General features: G+C 43.6%; 1 protein-coding gene across 3 annotated transcripts in view; it reads left to right on the plus strand.

The window, feature by feature from the left end:
- The window catches only part of CAPN9 (calpain 9), a 1,322,409-nt gene that overhangs the window by 97,663 nt on the left and 1,204,018 nt on the right, over nt 1–20,728 (plus strand). For all 3 annotated transcript variants that reach the window (XM_073627588.1, XM_073627590.1, XM_073627589.1), the window contains exon 2: nt 17,968–18,037. In XM_073627588.1, the coding sequence (XP_073483689.1) occupies nt 17,968–18,037 (70 nt within the window). The remainder of the gene's footprint in view (nt 1–17,967; nt 18,038–20,728) is intronic.

A 20,728-nucleotide genomic window follows, 5' to 3' on the forward strand; every position in this document is an offset into this window, starting at 1 on the left:
GCCTTCCTTTTCTGTGAACCCCTACCACTCCTTCTAACTGTATTAACCCATAATCCTGACTCACCCCTCCACCCTCCCCATTAACCCCACTAGCCACCTTTTTAAGGTTGTCAGTTCTGCCCAGTGTTGCAATTTGCTCCTCCAGATCTCTAATGTGAGCTTCCAGAAGGGCAACCTGCTCACATCTGTCGCAGCAGTATCCATCCTGGAGCTGTTGCTCCATTGTTGTATACATGTAGCACACTGTTCACTGCACAAAACCTTCAATCTTGCTAACCCCCATTTTCCCAGTTACAATAAGAATATTGCTCACAGGAAATTTCAGATGTTACTTACAGGTTTGATGACTCCTGTTATAACCTCCTGTTTTAAACTCTGGTTTTTAACTCACCACTTAGTCCAGTTTCACTTGGTCAGAGTTCCAGCAAACAAAAAGATGGCAAGCTCAAGGATGAGCAGGCTTGGGAATGAGTTCTACAGAACGTTATATAGGTCCTGAAGCACCTGTGACCAATTAACCACTCCCCTTAGTTAGTAGTCGGAAGGAAGGAAAGAAAAAAAAGGCTGTTTAAAAAGTGAGAGAAAAATTGTTAAAACCTGCAAGGAAAACCCACAAAAAGAACCTAAAAATGCAAACATAGCAATTAACAGCAGTCAAAAGCAAAACTGGTTTTCACTCACCACTCAAAGTTCCCACTGTTCAGCTTCCAACCAGCAAATCTGGTGCATATTTTCATTTCTTCTGTCATATTCATCAGTTAATTTTCCTTTAACATATTCTAGTGTCCCCTCCTGCTCGGGTCCAGTTTCTAAAGCATTAATGAGAGCAGTAAATTTCTCTGTAAGGCTGCAAAGGAGCAGGGCAACAATTTAATTATCTTTGAGTCCTCTCTGATGGCACACAGCTGCTCTATGATCTCTAGCATAGCATTCACATGGTCACACATTTGCTGGCCTTCTTGTAGTCTCATCTTGTACAACTCTTAGCAAAAACAGTTTGCTGTTTAGACTTGAACGCACATGCAGCTTTTGTAATGAAGTCCACATACCTTTGGCTGTTTTCTCTGTTCTTATGTGGTTATAATCCTTTCTGTCCCATTCCTCCGTCTCTCTGTTTGTGGGTCTGTCTATGCTCAGCACTTGCCACAAGTCATCCATGCTAAGAAACATTTGTAGTTTAAAGTAGAGATTTTTTTCTTAAAAGCAGCAGCTACAAATACTGAAGCTGCTGACTTTGACTTAAAATATGGACACTCACATGTCCAGGGCGCCCACGATGTCCTCACCCGAAGCTGATCTGTCCCTCGGTTCTTGGGTTGAGGCGCCGCCATCTTTGGTAAGGGAATCAGGAAGTGAAGCCTTGCGGCTACACAGCCTGGTTCCCTACTGCGCATGTGCGAGTCACGTTGCGCATCCTCACTGGTCCCTGCTGTCTTCTGGGACCTGTGTGTCTCCCAGAAGACAGCAGGGGGGACAGAGGAGGGGCCAGATTTGGCGTAGATCGCCGCAGAGCCTGCGGAGATCTATGCCCGGAAGTGGTAGCAAATACCTGGATTATACAGGTATCTGCTCCCCCCTCCCTCCTGTAATGTGCCAAATGTGACACCGGAGGGGGGGAGGAATCCGATCAGTGGAAGTTCCATTTTTGAGTGGAACTCCGCTTTAAACTTACATATCTGGTAATTGGCATTGTTCAGCTTTGCTATTGCAAACGTCACATCTGAACCACTTGCCATCTTTCAGCTGCTTGCATACAGTATTTACAGACTCACCTGTACTCACTGTCTTGCAGAATTCTGTTTTTCCAGTGCCTCTGGGTGTGCTGGTGTATCCTCTCCAATGCCTGGGTGCCTGGGCCCATAACCTATTAGCAGGTTTTTGAATCATGCGCTTGGAAGCTTGTTGTTTGCAGAGGATAGCTTTACTTTCATGGAGGATTAGCAATGAATGTCTTACAGCATTAGGAAACATGACACAGGAACAAGAAGAATACAAGAATATGCAGTTGGCATAGACCAGGGGTCTTCAAACTATGGCCCTCCAGTTGTTCAGGAACCACAATTCCCATCATGCCTAGTCATGTCTGTGAATGTCAGAGTTTTACAATGCCTCATGGGACGTGTAGTTCTGCAACAGCTGGAGGGCCGTAGTTTGAAGATCCCTGGCATAGACAGAACATCCAGCTATTACTTTACCATAGAATAACACATTATTACACTGCAGCGACTTTACATTACATGCTGTTCTTTTCCAACACTTTGAATACTGGGAGAGCCTCAGTAAAGTAAATTACAATAATGTCCCAAGCTGGTGCAAAGAAAGACTCTAACCTTGGTGAGCAAGTACCTCTTAGTAGACTGACGTGTTTCCAAGCTGTGCCCCTTCATCTGGTTTTGACAGTTTTGGCTATAGATACACTTCAACCACTTGCCGATCGGCCGCAGTACATATGCTGTGGCAGATCAGCTCTATTGCACGAAACAAGGTACCTGTACGTAATTTCGTGCAATAGCTGGCGGGGGGTGCGCGCAGTTCCAGAGGCACACACGCTTGCTGATTGGCCAGAGGGGGAGCCAATCAGCGGGTCCGGTGGACGGGATGTCCGTCAGCCACCCGCTATCGCTTACCAGAGAGATAGAATGTCAGTCTGCCGATTTAAAAAAAGGCAGACCGCCGTTTTGTCAGAGATGAACACAGTGATCTTGTGTTCCTGCTAATCAGAAACATAGATCACTGTGTTCATCTAGTGAGTCCATCCCCCACACAGTTAGAAAGCATCCCCTAAGGACACACTTAACCCTTTGATCGCCCCTGGTGTTAACCCCTTCCCTGCCATTGTCATTAGTACAGTAACAGTGCCTATTTTTAGCACTGATTACTGTAGTAATGTTGCTGGTTCCCCAAAAAAGTGTCAAAAGTGTCAGTTAGGTGTCCGATCTGTCTGCCGCAATATCGCAGTCCCACGAAAAATCGCTGATTGACGCTATTACTAGTAAAATAAATAAATAAATAAAAATACCATAAATCTATCCCCTAGTTTGTAGATGCTATAACTTTTGAGCAAACCAATCAACATACGCTTATTGGGATTTTTTAAATCAAAAATATGTAGCAGAATACATATTGCCCTAAATTGATGAAGAAATTCGTTTTTTTACATTTTTTTATTGGATATGTTTTATGTTTTTGTCGGCCTTTTTTTGTTTCTAGCGCAAAAAATAAAAACCGCAGAGGTGATCAAATACCACCAAAACAACGCTCTATTTGTGGGAAAATCAATTTTATTTGGGTACAGCGTCGCACGCCCGCGCAGTTGTCAGTTAAAGTAACACAGTGCTGTATCACAAAAAATGGCCTGGTCATTAAGGGGTAAAACCTTCCAGGGCTGAAATACATCCCCATTGTATGTAGTTAGGTTCTCATTTTCTCTTTTCTATAGATGTTAAGTGGTAGTTGATTGGCCGATGTAGTCACCTTATTGGCTACAAACATACTCCTGAATTTACTATGCTGTCATATATCCCCCGCAGAGCAGAGTATGTTGCTTGATATGTTTCATTCAGAACTCCAGACTGTACAATAGTTTTCATAGAGGTCCAAAGGCAGACGTTGTTTTTGAGTGGGCTGCCAATGATTAAGAATAGAAAAAAAAAGTTAATGTGGCATTTTTTTGATGCAGTGCACCACAGCACACACTAATGCATGTAAGGTTTCTGTTGCAGTAAAGCACACTTTACCGCAACACATTGCAAAAATGTGAATCCCCACGTAATTTGAAGAAGGAAACTGTAGTGTGTAGACGTGGGCAAACTTTTTTTATTAGGTGTACCTAATCAGTAAAAAATAAAAGAATAACTGCTTGCTGCTGGAGGCAGCTCTTGTTTCCTTCTGCTACAGCCAAATATTGGGCTATCTGAACCTGCAAAATTCTAGCACTTATATGTAGTGACAGTGCTTGCCTGCCTCTTTCCAACTCCATACATTGGCTTAGGTCCTTTTCACACAGGGCGGATCCGCTGGACGGACTCCGCCAGCTCATCGGGGGATTGCTCCGTTGATCTCCGCTGAGCAGGCGGATGACAGGTCAATCTCTGCTCACTGTGCAGGGATGGACCTGTGAGAGCCCCACTGTCCTCTATGGGAGATCGGATGAAAACGGATCCTCCTGTCCATTTTCATCCGATTCTATTCAATCTGACCCACTGGACGGATGGCGAACATATCGCCATCCGTCTGTTTTGAGTGGATCTTGTCATATCGGATGGCAGGCGGGTGTCAGCGGACACATCTCCGCTGACATCCGCCTGCCCATAAAAGTCAATGGGGAGCCCGCTCAGATCCTAAAAAACAGACAGGCGGATCCGAGCAGGCCGATCATGTGAAAGGGGCCTAACAAGGCAGCCCATCATAGTGATGGGTAAAAAGGAATGTGGATTGTGGAAGGGAGAGCAAGCTTTGCCTGTTTAGAGTGGCACAATAGCTTTTTGTGATGCTATTTCCATGTTTGTGTAAATTACTAGAATGATAAAACCATTAAATGTTCTATTGAAAACAGAAAATACAAACGTTTGTCTAAGTTGGATATGATCCACTAATTTCTAGACTTCTAGATGCCTTTACCCCCATGATCCATGGCATAGGCATGCGCAGGGGGTGTGCCGGGTGCCTGGGCACACCCTAATCATCTCATGGGGCACAGATTCCCCCTGCTGATATTTCACCAAAGCCCCTCAATGGGGTTTTTAATAAAATTGTAAAAATAATACAGACACTGTCCACTGCCCTACTGACACCATTCTCTGCCCTACTAACACATCCACTGCTCTACTGACACCGTCCATGTTTTAATACATTTTACATTTTATATATATATATATATATATATATATATATATATACACACTCACGTGTGTTTGAGATTTGGGGTGCACACCCTAATGCAATAGTCTGCGCACACCTATGATCCATGAAGAAGGAAAAGGGTCTTTTGGGACAGTGGCCCTTCCTTATACAGTAGGCTGGTGGTTTTATGAGGGCCCCTATGCTGTTTTTATTACTTCTTCCTTTAAAATCACTAGAATGATTGGCATAACAAAACAGGGGGTCCTGCGTATTGTTCAGCTTTCCAGCCACATATGTTTGAAATGAAGGGGGAGGCTCCTAAGCCTGGGTTCACACATGTGCGGTGCGAATTGAAGCTCAGGTTTCACTGGGAAGATAAAAATCAGCTGTTCAAAGGCTTCTCTGCGTTGTAGCTGTGGATCAGTGAGCAGGAAGGAAGGAGGGAGGGGGGAGAGGGGGAGGTGTAGTGAGGAGAAGGAGAAAATCCTTGTTCCGAACACAATGCATCTGCGAATCAGATGCGTTCCCATAGGAGATAATGGGCTTGTATTTCGCACCGCAATGCCCAAAAAACGCACACATTTTTTGTGCAATGCGCAGTGCGAATGCAACACACATATGTCAACCAGATACATTCAAATGAATGTATTTTAAAATGTCCTGCGAATTGGATGCGGTGTAAGCTGCATCTAATTTGCATAGGTGTGAACGGGGGTTCAAGTGGAGTTCCACCCACTTTTAGAACTTTGTCTTAAAGGAAAGACGACTCCTCCACCACTCGTTCTTGGCTAACTTTTTTTTTCTAATGCCGCGTACACACGAGATGACTTTACGGCAGACTTTGCTCGGCGGACTTTTCGCCGGACTTTGACCGCTAGGTGCGCCAGACTTAAAAACGGATGGACTTGGACACACACGATCACTCCAAAAGTTCGCTGGTTTTGAACGCGGTGATGTACAGCATGTACGATGGGACTATAAAAAGGAAGTTCAAGCCCCACTACGGCACCCTTTGGGCTCCTTCTGCTAATCTCGTGTTTATCTCGTGTTAGTAGAAGTTTGGTTAGAGACGATTCGCGCTTTTCACACTTCAGCTTATTTCGATCATTTTCTGCGGTTCAGTTTGTGCTTTTGAGGTTTGTATCTGCTTTTCAGTGCGTGTTGGTCAGTTCGTAACCTGCCTAGCAGGCCATTCTTGTCCGCTCGGTCCTGATTTTCAGGTCGTTCTTCATAGGCCTTGCCTTCAGTGCGTTTGTTATAAGTTTGTTTGTTTGACCAGCCGACCGTTTTGAAGCCATGTCGCGTGGACGTACTCGTTCTCGAGTTCGTGCTGCGTGGGGACTTGGTGTTGGGGTTAATACTTTGACCCGAGTCCAGTCCATGAACAGGGTAAGGAGGAGTTCATGGATGAAGAATTGGTTGCGCCAGCGTGACCAATTCTCGCATATGCCTTTGCTCCGTGAGATCCGTGAGAATAATCCTGAGGATTTCAGGAATTATCTCCAGATGACGGACCCCGTTTTTGAATGTCTGCTGGCTATGCTGACCCCCTATATCAGCAGGCAGGATACCTGCATGAGGCAAGCCATCACTGTGGAGCAGAGGCTAGTTGCCACTTTACGTTACTTGGTGACTGGGAGAAGTCTTCAGGACTTGAAGTTCTCGACAGGCATCTCCCCCCAGGCTCTGGGGATCATAATCCCAGAGACCTGTTCTGCCATCATTCAGGTCCTGCAGAAGGACTATATAAAGGTAAGTTTTATCCTTTAACATTACATGATATGTATTAAATGTTTGCTAATGTATTGTCAAAATGTCCTCGTTACCTAATTACCATGCTTGGAATATGCTGCGAATGTCCCCTTTATCTTCATGCATGCCTGTTTTTTTATATTAATCCTCTTTTACCCTACATGCATATTTACCTTCAATAACCCCCCCACCATGCAATCCTGGGTCCATTTATATCTCTAGCCTATAGTCCCTTGAACAATGTATATTGTCAGCTCCATTGTACTGTTTGACCCTCCCCCACCCCTTCGAATGTTTGAAACTGTCAGGTGTTTTTTTTAACCCTAATTAGTACCCCTCCCCCACCCCCTCAAATGTTTGAAACTGTCAGGTGTGTTTTTTAACCTAATTAGTACCCCTCCCCCACCCCCTCAAATGTTGGAAACTGTCAGGTGTGTTTTTTAACCCAATTAGTACCCCTCCCCCACCCCCTCAAATGTTTGAAACTGTCAGGTGTGTTCTTTACCCTAATTAGTACCCCTCCCTCCACATTAAAATTGTTCAATGGGCCATCAGAGATGGTGAGTAATCTTATAAGTGGGCCTTATGTTTTTTATAATTAAACTAACAAAAAAGCATATTAATAATGTTCGACTGCTGTTGTTCAAGAATGTTTTTGTGTAATCTGATATCCAAGTTATGTTTAAAAGTACTTATCTTATTTTTTTTTTAGTTTCACTCCACAGTTTCCTTCCAGTACACAGGAATGGCAGACTGTGGCCTCCCAGTTCGCTGACCGTTGGGACTTTCCCAACTGTGTCGGGGCGATTGATGGGAAGCATGTCCGCATTGTGCCACCACCCCATTCGGGGTCTTATTTCTACAACTATAAGGGGTTCCATAGTGTAGTTTTGATGGCAGTGTCAGAGTTGCACGTACCTGACTGACGAACCCGATATAGCAGGGGAAGGCCTCCCATACGTATCTGGTTCCCGGCCCCTGGTAGTGTAAACAGAAGGCACAGGAGCACAGAGTGGTAAGAGAGCCTGGCGGGTGACTTGCGGAAGTAAGACCCAGGATCCTGATGCGAATGGTCTGGAAGTCCTTAGAAGAGCAGGAGCTGAGAGAGGGCAGGTCCGGTCACAGGCAGAGTTGGCAACAAACAGTCAGCAAGGTACAGAGGAACAGGCAGGCTCAAAGTCCGGGTCACAGGCAGGGTTGGCAACAGGCAGGCAACGTGGTACAAAGGAGCAGGCAGATTCGTGGTCAAGGGAAGCCGGGGTCAGGTGCAGGCAGATGACAGAGAGGAGTCCAAAGACAGGCCGGGGTCACAAGGAGATCAGACAAGCAAACAGGAAGCAAACAGGAAACAGGAACTCAGGAACTGGGAGCTGCAGATCGGACAGCACCGAGCAGAAGGTTCCAGCAAGCTAAATAGGGCGATTGGCGCCAGAGTGCCCAATAGCAGATCCCTTCCGAGACCTTCTCTGACAGGCGGTGGTCTCGGCACATTTGGACTTTCTGTTTGTGGACGTGGGGAAGAACGGCCGGATGTCTGACGGAGGAGTCTATGCACAGACCGAGCTGTGCCAGCATCTCCAGACTGGTGGCCTGGGATTGCCACCTGATGACCAGAATGTGGATGGACTCCCCTCAGTTTTTACCGCTGATGAAGCGTTTGCTCTCGGCGAGCACTTGATGAGGCCGTTCCCCCAAAGGACACTCACCCCTGAGAGGAGGGTATTTAATTACCGGCTGGCCAGAGCAAGAAGAGTTGTGGAGAATGCCTTTGGGATTCTGGCCAGCCGGTTCCGTTTGTTCCTCTCGGCCATAAATCTGGCGGACTATAAACTAAATCATGTCATACTGGCTTGCTGCATACTCCATATTTTTTTAAGAAGGCATTCCGCTACATATATGACCTCTGTTGGGCCTGAGGCCGGACTTGGAGTTGACCAAACTCTCACAGGCCTGGAAATTGGCCGTATTGGCTTGGCCCCCCAAACGGCACGTCAAGTGCGTGACCGATATGTCAATTAATTTAATGGTCAGGGGGGGCCATTGCTATTCAAGAAGAGCTCTAATTTCTAAAAAAAATAAAGAAAATAAATTTTGGCTCAAATATCTTGTTTTTATTCTTGTTTGCATTTAGTTTTGTCTGTCTCCTAGTGCACTTGTAGTAGTGGCAAGTGCATTTCCCTTTATTTAATAAGGCCCTGTCATGAACAGGTGTGGCCAGAACTGTGTGATCTGCGACAGAGAAAACCCAAACGTAAATAAGTGAAAATATAATTATTTATTAAAGTAAGTGAGTAATATAGAACAACCAACTCCAATATGACCGAGACGTCAGGCTGGAGGGCTGGCACCGAGACGTCAGGCTGGAGAGCTGGCACCGAGATGTCAGGCTGGAGAGCTGGCACCGAGACGTCAGGCTGGAGAGCTGGCACCGAGACGTCAGGCTGGAGGGCTGGCACCGAGACGTCAGGCTGGAAGGCAGGCACCGAGACATCAGGCTAGAAGGCAGGCACCGAGACGTCAGGCTGGAAGGCAGGCACCGAGACGTCAAGGCTGGAAGGCAGGCACCGAGATGTCAGGCTGGAAGGCAGGCACTGGGATGTCAGACTGGGTTGGATTAGCTGGTGCGGAGGCAGGTTGGGTTACTGGCAGGATCGTCTTGGTTGGAAAAAACTTTCGTTTTTTCTTTGGCTTAGCTCTGAAGCTCTGTAGGTGAGGGGTGCAGCAGACTGGAAAGGAGGATTGGGATATGGCAGAGAAGAAGTAACAGTAGCTGGAGGAAGTTGTTGTATATGTTGTAATATGTTCACCGATTTATGTGGGACATTATTATATGTATGTACACATACAGTCAATATTGACCAGGCCAGAATTCAATTGATAATGGTTGATTTGTCCAAGTCAACTGAATTTTAACATATCAAGGGGACAGCTGAAGACTCTTTGATGTGTTGATCTTAGGCAAGTCTACCTAGGTGTGTGAGGTGAGGTATGGTCTGGAAACCTAATTGAACATTTCAAAGGGTACATTGTTTAAAGGACCATAGAAGAAGTATTTATTGATGGTAATTAGACTTGAGGGGGTAACAATAAGATTAAAGAGTATTTTGAGTTGACCTAGCAGAAACTCCCTCCTAGTGGACTAGTATTTCAGAGAGGACATTCAAGCTGGCATTTAGTTGAAGTTAGGCTTATCTGTGTGTGAACACACAGACCTAGGAACATGGGATTTTGAATGATATACTCTGTCAGATTTTTTTGTCATCTGTGGACTTTGTTCTGTGTTGGAAGTCAATAAAGTGCATCTCTCTGGAAGAATTGGGTTGCCGCGGAAGAGTACTTACTAACGATACTACATCTAACCACCTGATACATATTTAAATCACTACAGAAGTTCCTGTGGGTTTGTGGGCAGCTGAGAAGAGGCAGGTGGGTTGAATGCAGGATAGGTGCAGCGGGTAGGGACAGGGTATTGATATTTGGTAGGAAGCAGGGTATATTGGGCTGAAACGGAGGTTGCCATGGGTGAAGGGGAAAAAGACTCCTGGGCAGGCAGGTGTCTAATAGCAGGTCTGGGTTGTGAAGAGCTGACAGAGGCTGGAAATAATAAGTCTGACCATGCCTGTAGTACAGGTTGAACAAACGTGGGTTCACATACTGCCTGTCTAACCAGGGACTGCTCCGAATCTATACAATCCACTAGCACCTGTTTGGGACAAGCTGAATAATGCTCCAGAAAGTATACAGCATCATCCTCCAACAGCCATACCAGAGACTCCACCTGATCACTACTGAAGGGGGGAGAAAAATCATCACTTCCTTTAGGACTGCTAGACAAGGCTAGCTCAGCACACACCTGTATCAGGGGCTGAACGTTTTCAAACAGAAATCTACCCTGATCAACCAGAGAATGGGCCAGACGGATACACTCCAGGAGCTGATCCCTGGCCCACTCTTTCAATACCAGACGACAGTAGTTGTTATCCTCCAACACCAGTGAGGCAAGGAGAACAACTGTTTCTGATTGCATTTTAGTAGCAGTAACAGCACTACAATGGTTCCTCTGTGCAGTCACTTCTGGTCAGAGATGGCCTTGATTTACTGTCATGAACAGGTGTGACCAGAACTGTGTGATCTGCGACAGAGGACACCCAAACGTAAATAAGTGAAAATATAATAATTTATTAAAGTAAGTGAGTAATATAGAACAACCAACTTCAATATGACACAGTGCAATAACCAACCACAGACAGAGACCCACAAATAACAACAGACAGATAAGTACAATAAATGGGAAATACCAGGATCATAAACAATAGCCAGGCCAGGGTCATACACAGCAGATCAGCAGATGGACAGGGGATGTTTCCAGAGACATAAACGTAAGCCTGGCCAAGGTCATACACAGGGAGATCAGCAGATGGGGTTAGAACACAGGACAGGGAGAGGATGGATGGATGGATCAGACTACAGGCAGGGATGGAAGGTAACAGGTGGGGCAGGATAGGGATCTGGACAAGGAGACAGGATCAGGTTCAGGGCACAGGATCAGATCGCTAGCAGGTCAGGAGGCAATGAAGAAATCAAGGCAAACATGTGAGTGCTTGCCGGGTATTTATAGGCCTGTGATTGGCCTCAAGTGACACCTGATTGTAGGAGGTACTGTCTGCTCCACACTGCCAGGATCCATCCGCTGGTGGACGCCAGTACTGCGGCCCAAAGATGACATAACATTAACAGGGAAAGCTCTCCTGACAGTTCCAAACTGCCAGGAGACACCTGCTGGTGGACCTCAGTGCTGTGTGCCAAATAACAGATATTACCAGCGGATGGATCATTTCCTGACAGGCCCTTTGTCACTGTAACCACACAAAAATTAGCAAAACATCATACTGATAAATAATCAGCCACACACATTGTAGTAGTAAAAACATTTTACTGTGTGCACATTGAAAGGTGCATTTTTGGCTTAATTTTTTTTTTTTTTTTTTTTTTTTTGGAAAAAAATTTTTTTTTTTTGGAAAATATTTTTTTTTTGTTTTTTTTGGAAAATATTTTTTTTTTTTTTGGAAAATATTTTGTTTTTTTTTTGGTTCTTTAAGGCATATTTCCAAAAAAATAGACCTTGTTTACAAAATTACACTTAACAACATACATAAAAAAAGAACTTACAAAGTTCAACATGTGTGAATCACGGTGCTGGTGATGTCACCCTTGTAAAGGCACAAATTTGCAGATGCTAAAAATTGTGTATTAAAAAGGTGCACATCAACATGTGCTATCTCCCATCATGGGGGACCAATGTACGTGTTTTGTGTGTGCAATCCCTTTGTTCCTCTCACAAATTAACATTTTTAGGATGAAGGGGTTGCAAACACAAAACAAGTACATGGATATCCCCTGATGGAAGATAGCACGCGATGACACACCGTGTGCATCTGCAAATTGGTTTATTTGTAATGGAAAAAATTCTAAATTGTAACAAAAAACAAACTTGACAATGAAATGAAGATGATTGATGTTTTTAGGCAAAACGTTATTATATTCTGCCCAAAACATCAATCATGTTCTTCATTTCCTGTTGCATGGTGTCCAGCCGCATTTTCATGCTCTCAATTTGGTCACGCATTCGATCTATTTGCCCATTCCACAACATTATCTGGCCAATAAGGCGTTGTGCACTGTCTGTGCTGAATGGCTCTTCCGCTTGGCCTTCCACAACCAGAACCTCACCTAAAATGTGTGGAGTCATATTTTTTATGTTAAAAATTAATATGAAACGTTGGTTATGAGTTGTGGACAATTGCCTTTTTTAGTCCACAAAAATTTAGAAGACAGGATCTAAATTCCCTCTGAACAACAATTCTAAACAAGACACATTTTCATGCAAGTTTCACAGATGCAGACACCTCAATGATCTCCTATGTGTATTACCCCTCAAAAATGTATTTATGGTCACATAGTACACTAGTGCTCATGAATCCAGATGTGGAAACAGCTGCCGTGTCCTGTCCTTACATTACACTGAATCATTTTTGAATAAGCATTATATTTTCAAACACATCTACACCACATCACCAAATTTTGGGAATACGACAAATTATCAAGACCTAAATGTATGTCCAACCCTGTAACATCGTATTTGGTGAAAAAATAACGTAATTTTCTTAGTATCATATGTATTTTACAAAGAACGGTCTTTACGAACTATACTGTATTAACGAACAAAATATGGATCAGCATGCAAGTTAAGTATCTCACTAGGAACACACAACAAGTACTTACTTTTTTTAAGCAGCTTCTTTATTCGCCAATATTGTTCTGGCTCCCTACTTTTGATGTCAGACCAACGCTTCCTCAGTTGTTCTTTTGACCGTTTAGTGCCAAATTTAGCTTCTAGAGCGGTTACAACTGAGGACATTATTTTGTCCTTACGCATATTCGGTCGTGTGTACGGTCCTTTTTTCCCATCGTAGTCCTCCCTTCTCAATATGGACACCATCTCTTCAAAAGCCATGTTGGTGGCCTTATATCTCCTCCTGGATGTGGATGCTTGTGGCTCCTGGCTTTCCTCTGCACTACTTCCACTCTCTGCCATCTTTCTCGATATACTCCCACTGCGCAACGAAGAGTGAAGGGGCGGGGACAAATCGTACTAAAGAACATCAGGGACAGGCAACGCAGGCGGAGCATGACACATGCGCAGTGTATATAAAGCTATTACGATGGCCTACGTATGTCCATGCGGAAGTAGCGAGCGTCAGAAACGAAGGTAAGATTAAACGTGTGTGTGTGTGTGTGTGTGTGTGTGTGTATATGTGTCCCCTAGATTCTTCAAAAAATAATCCTGGGAGTTCTGACTGACATTACAGTTTTGATCTTGTGTCTTGTCTTTCAGCAAAAATGAATCCCTTTAAGGAGGAAGATTTTTTGTCCAGATTTATAGATTTATATCAGGAAAACAAAAACCTTTGGGAGGTCAAACACCCACTATATTACAATAGAGATGTAAGGAAGGCAACACTAGGCACACTTTTAGAATTTGTGAAGACTCGAGTCTCCTAGGCAGACCTCAAGTTTGTGGACAAGAAAATTGGTATCTTGCGAAACATGTATAAGCGGGAACACAATAAAATCCAGGAGTCGCTCAGATCCGGAGCAGCAGCCGACCAAGTTTATGTACCTAAGCTGTGGTACTACCACAAACTGCGATTCCTGGATGACCAGACAGAAGCCAGGCAATCACTTTCGACCCTTCCCCCCACCCTTCCCTCCAGCCTACCCCCCACTCTTCCCTCCAGCCTTCCATCCACCTCCACCCCAGCTGAGGAGTCCCAGGAAGAACGGGGCCTTTTCATCCTTGATAAAGTGGATGCGCCCAGCTTCAGCCAGCTATCCTTTTTTGTTGAATTTGTGATTGTGTAAATATTAATGATGTTAACGTATCAAATTTTTAAGTGCTTCATAAAAAATGACTTCATCACAAATATTAATATGTAGACATATCACTAGACAGTAGTGGCCAAAAATATACAGATATTGTTGATCAGCTGGAATAATGGTGGGGTCAAATAGATAGCCTTTACTAGTTTAGTTTAGTTTATTACTTGTTTAGAATTAGATTTGCAAGTCATGAGCTGAAAATTGTGTGTGATTGCGTAACCCAAAATTACAACTATGTCCCTTTTTTTGACACAGGATGACCTCAGCCAGGAGGAGGCCTTGCCCAGTGGGAGAGAGGAGGAGGCCTTGTCCAGTGGGAGAGAGGAGGAGGCCTTGCCCAGTAGGAGAGAGGAGGAGGCTGTGGCTGGGCCCAGTAGAAGCCGCACGGAGTGTCAGGTGCCTCCCCTCCGCATTATCACCAAAAGGCCCAGAAGAATGACACAAACTGAGGAGGAATCCCTAGCCCTCATTCGTGAAGCAAGCAAAATAATAAGCACACCAACCAATGCAGAGGATGCGTATGGGACATATATGGCCAGCAGATTGCTGGAACTGGAAAAGGGGCAGTGCCTCCTCTGTGAGGGTCTGATTTGGCAGGCCTATCAGAAGGGCTTGAGAGGGAAGCTTACTGCTACAACCTATCTAGCAGATGAAGCCACTCCTCCTCCTCCTCCTGCCCCAAGTACACCACCAGAGGCACAGCCTCCAAGGAAGGCTGCAGAGAAGAGTGGAGGGAAGGCTGCAGAGAAGCGTGCAGGGAAGGCTCCACGGAAGAGTCGAAAGTGATTGCCTGGCTTCTGTCTGGTCTGACTGTGCTCCCTGTGCTCCCTAGTCGCAAGAGACCAATTTTCTTGTCCTCAAACTTGATGTGTGTCCTGGGGGATGAAAGGCTTCACAGATTCCAAAAATGTCTCCAGTGTTGCCTTCCTAATTTTTTTTTTTACCAAAATAAATGGAAGTTTTAGTTACCTTTCATTATTGACTATGTGTTTTGATTACAAAAGGACATTTTGTTTGGGAGTAGGCAGGTACAGGTCAAAAAGACTATGGGGTTTATTTACTAAAAGCAAATAGACTGTGCACTTTGCAGAGTGCAGTTGCCCTCTGCAAGTGCAATTGCTCCAGAGCTTAGTAAATGAGGTAAGGCTTGACTTTGCAAAGAGTACCCAATCCTGTGCAAGGAAAATTCAAAAAACAGCAATTTTGCTTGCACATGATTGGATGATGGAAGTCAGCAGAGCTTCTGCTCATTTACTAAGCTCTGGAGCAACTGCTCTTGCAGAGGGCAACTGCACTTTGCAAAGTGCACAGTCTTTTTCCCCTTAGTAAATCAACCCCTATGTGTGTTTGTTCCAAAAGGCTAAATAATTTAAAAAATCAAGTGTAAAGTACTAGTGAAAAGTGCACTTTAGAAATTGCACTGCAAGTGCACTTGTTGGAAGTGCAGTCGCTGTAAACCCGAGGGGAAGAGCTGAAATGAAGGGAAGCTCTGCTGATTTTATCATACAATCATGTGCAAGAAAAAGGTTTTTTTTTTTTCCAAATGCTCTTTATGTGCAATTCCAAGTACAATTTGCACTTGTAGTGAAAAATTAATTAGCCTTTGGAAATGAAACCCCCCTATGTATAATTATCAAGGGACACCAACCTCATTAAGGTTCATTAAAACAACACAAAATATTAAGGTTATTGTGGTAACTTGAAACTACAAAAATAAAATAAAAAAAAAACATTTTGTATAATTTAGCACACATTGGAAAATAGATAGTGTTTAAATAAAAAAAAAAAAAAAAGATGAGTCCAACATCTAATTTAATACTTTATTTATGGAGATCTGGCTTTTTAAAAATATTATATTAGTCATGGCATGAGGATAAATCATGAAGAAAGTAGTTTGTGAGAACTCTGTGTGAATATAAAGCACCAAAACAACTTCATTCCTCTCGCATTATAAAGAAAAAAAAAGCGCTGTATTAAAAGATCACAGAAGAGGAATGTGCTAGCTTCAATACGAAGGCTAGTTTTACCAGACCAAGTGCTTCCGTCTTGTAATTGCTTCAGAGCATGTGTCAGTTTGAGTCTGTCGGACTAGCACACACACGACCGGTTTGTCCGCTAGAAAGAAGAGTCCGTCGGATAGATTTAAAACATGTTTCAAACCTAAGTCCGTCCAACTTTTGACCAAACAAAGTCTGCTGGAGCCCACACATGATCGAATTGTCCGATGAAATCCCATCCGCCGGGCAAAGTCTGCCGTAAAGTCCGCTCATGTGTACGCGGCATTACTCACCTTTAACCACTTCAATACAGGGCACTTATACACCTTCCTGCCCAGAACAATTTTCAGCTTTCAGCGCTGTTGCAGTTTGAATGAAAATTGCGCGGTCATCCATCACTGTACCCAAACTAAATTTGTATCATTTTGTTCCCATAAATAGAGCTTTCTTTTGGCGGTATTTGATCACCTCTGTGGTTTTTATTTTTTGCTAAACAAATTAAAAAAAAAAAATTTTGAAAAAAATAAAAGTTTTGCTTTTGTTTCTGTTATAAAATTTTGTAAATAAGTAAGTTTTCTCTTTCACTAATGGGCACTGATAAGGCGGCAGTGACAGACACTGATAAGGGGGCACCAATGAAGTGGCACCAATGAGCGGGGACTGAGGGGCACTGACGATGGGCACTGGTAGGTGGCAATGATGGGTGGCACTGATATGCAGCACTGATGGGCATTGATAGGCAGCACTGATGGGCACTCATGGGTGGCACTGGTGGGCACTGATGGGCACTGATAAGTGACACTGATGGGCACTGAAAGGCTGCAAAGATGGGTTCTTATGGGTGGCACTGATAGGCGGCACTGCTGGGCACTGATGGGTACTGATAGGCGGCACTGCTGGGCACTGATAGGCGGCACTGATGGGCATTGATACGTGGCACTGATGGGCACTGATACGCGGCACTGATATGAGGCACTGATAGGATTCCCTGGTGGCACTGGCAGTGGTAGGCATTGTGAGTGGGCACTGATTGGCAGCTGCCTGGGCATTGATTGGCAGCTGCCTGGGCACAGATTAGTATTTCCCTGGGGGTCTAGGGGGGCATACCTGGTGGTCCAGTGTGGATGGCCATCCTGGTGGTCCTGGGCGGCATGATGGTGGTCCTGGGCGGGATCCGAGGGGGGGGCTGTGCTGATAAACCAACAGCACAGACCCCCCTGTCAGGAGAGCAGCCAATCGGCTCTCCTCTACTCGCGTCTGTAAGGCGCGAGTGAGGAAAAGCCGATCACCGGCTCTTCCTATTTACATTGTGATCAGCCGTGATTGGACACGGCTGATCACGTGGTAAAGAGTCTCCATCAGAGACTCTTTACTTAGATCAGAGTTGCGGTGTGTCAGATTGACACACCGCAACAACGATCGCCGTGATGCGCACGCCTGGCGCCCAGTCAGGATATTGAAACCACTTTGCCGCCATCATTCTGCTATATGGCGGGCAGCAAGCGGTTAATGAAGTACTAAGTGTACTTCCGTTCTAGCCGGTCCGCGGCGCAGGACACCATATCCTCTTGTGCGGTGAGCCCCCTCCACTGTCTTCTGGGACCTGTGTGTCCCCCAGAAGACAAGCTGGCCATTCATAAAGCACTGCGCGACCCGCGCATGCGCAGTAGGAAACCGGGAGTGAAGACGCAAAGCTCCACTCCCGGTTTCCCTTAGTTAGAATGGAGGCACCTGCACCCGATCCGATGGATGGATCGGCCTCAGAGGAGCTGATATCGCAAGCTCCCTGGACAGGTAAGTGTCCTTATTAAAAGTCAGCAGCTACAGTGTTTGTAGCTGCTAACGTTAAAAAAAAGTTTGTGGCTGGAACTCCGCTTTAAGTAAAAAAAACAAAAAACAAAAACACACATTTATGCCACTGTATTGTCTTTTCTAGGAAATTGTAAAGGACCCAGAGTTTATATTAGGCGGTGCTTCAAGAACGGATGTCCGTCAAGGTGATCTTGGTAAGTTTTACATTTTCTTTTACAAAGATACTTTTACATGTTTACAAGATATAACAGTAAGTGTACAATATAAGCATAACTGCATGCAAAAATTGATCAACATGCCATATTTTTGCAGAAATTTTTGAAACGTTTTTTTAATGTGAGGGTATATCTACTATTGGGGCATAATATGTAGACAGAATAGACAGAAGTAACCATAAAAAAGATATGAAAAATTCATTCTTAAAGAAGAACTTCAGCTTTTCCTCCACAAAACAGATGCATTGTGCATGTAAATTAATCACAACCCCAGTGTCAGTTTATCTGTATCTTACCTACTTTAGCTGTTTAAAACAGGTTTCTGTGTCTGTGATGTCACTCCTCCTGGCTGAATTTCTAAGTTCTCCTTGATTTCCCCATTTACTTGCATTGTCAGTCCTGGTACTACATGTTCCATGATCCTTTGAGCCTCTGTAGTTTCAGGATGAGCTATGGGAGTCACTTGTGGCAGCTGTGGGAGTTGAAGTGGACGGGTCTAAGGGTTACTGTGGATGTTTCTGGGCCTTCATGTGGGTGGTGATTGGGGGAGGAATGGAGTTGTGTTTCAAAAATGTACAACAATGTATAACATGTTTCCAAATGCAACCAGCACAGAAAACATGCACTTTGTTGTGCTTTCAAAAACACAGAGCAATGCATGTGTGGCAACACGCATCATGCTTGTGTTACCATTTGTTCGCATCTGTGTGAACAAATGGTAACTCAACTGGGAGCCTAGAGCCTTGGTCTGGTCATTACTTAAAGCCCAGAACACAGCTGAATCATTAGTGAACTGTCTGTTTACTAGACCTGGACCCTGGTAGGGTATTACCCTGCTACAATACGCACAGCAACCAGCAGAGAAAACTTGTGGTTTGTCATCTGTTTAGAAAACAAACAGCAACATTTGTGTTACCATTCGTTCACATCTGCGCATTTTCAAATGCACAGCAATCCACAAGAAAACGCATGGCATGCTTGCGTTACCATTAGTTTACATCTGTGCATTTGCAAATGTACAGCAACCCACAAGAAAATGCACACCATGCTGTCAGAATGTTTATACTGAAATATTAAAACAGTATTATATTTATGGAATTATGCAAATATCTGTGGTTCATAAGATGTTCACATTTTTCCACAAAAACAACCAATTAATTCAAGCTCATTTATCCGTGCTATTTTGAAGACAAGTGATTACAACAATATGCTAAAAATATATATTTACGAAACTAAAAATTCAGTGTACAATAATATCAGATATAATTGGTGATAATACAAAAAGATAATATATACTTTCAAATATCAAATATATATTGGAAATAGAGATAATACATTTTTACCACAAGCTCTTATTACAAGATGTCATATTTCAACATTTTATATCTAAGTAAACTTAAACTTAATAACACTTAGTAAATAGCTTTCTGTGGCTCTGTGGACTTATGTAAACAGGCTAGATGTTGACTTTTAACCTTGTGATTCTTCTCAAAACAAATAGACCTTCAAGCTTAAATTTACTTTACAGTATATGGACAATTTTGTTAACCATATACAAACTTGGTAATTTAACCAAGACTCATTTTTAAATTTAGAATGAATCTATGGTTCAACACATACTATAAGTAATCCAATCATAATACTATAAAGTCAGTTTTGTTGAGATATATATATATATATAACAAGATATTTCACTCTTTTTTTTTTAAAGGAAGAAGAACTCATACTGCAGTTAGAATTCAACTCACTCCCAAAACTGACATTACCAACATTGATTAGTTTAGTTAAGCATATGCTCAAACAACTTCAATTACCCAAAAAGTAAAATAAAATATTAATACTTAACCAGAGATTTAAGAACTCTGTTGCTTTGAGAAACATCAAGTAGGTGTCCCAAAGGACTTTTCCAACATTCCTACATCTCTGCGCTCTGTCTATCTCCTCTCATTTTCCAAGATTCTTTCCGTCTCAAAATACTTTCAGACCTCCCCTCCAGCTATGTGTAACCGTCTATATCCCCGTAGAATATGGGTATGGAAATGGCTTTCATGTCATGAGTGATGTAAAACACACATAATTTCCTGGATTACCCTTAAAAATTGTAGTTTCCTTTAGTCACCATTGCCAAAGGGGCGGTGTTGTATAACATTTTACTTTATTTCATAATTGAATGACCTTCTGACTTTGGCTTAGCAGAAAGCCATCAACTATCAAAAACTGTCTAAATTCTGTCATTCTCTTCAGACTTCCTGGCTCCTATTGAAATATATGTGTTTGAGAAAATATACCCCACACAATTAACTCATGTTCTAAATTCCTTGAAAATGAAGTCATGATTCTAACTAGAAGCATAACAACTATTCATGAATATACTAATAATAGAACTCTTATGCCCCGTACACACGTTCGGACTTTGTTCGGACATTCCGACAACAAAATCCTAGGATTTTTTCCGACGGATGTTGGCTCAAACTTGTTTTGCGTACACACGGTCGCACAAAGTTGTCGGAATTTCCGATCGCCAACAACGCGGTGACGTCAACCACGTACGACAAGACTAGAAAAGGCCAGTTCAGAACCAAGCGCGGCACCCTTTGGGCTCCTTTTACTAATCTCGTGTTAGTAAAAGTTTGGTGAGAGACGATCCGCGCTTTTTCAGACTCGTGGCTT

The sequence above is a fragment of the Aquarana catesbeiana genome, linkage group LG04, assembly GCF_042186555.1.
Source record: "Aquarana catesbeiana isolate 2022-GZ linkage group LG04, ASM4218655v1, whole genome shotgun sequence".
Lineage (NCBI taxonomy): Eukaryota > Metazoa > Chordata > Amphibia > Anura > Ranidae > Aquarana > Aquarana catesbeiana.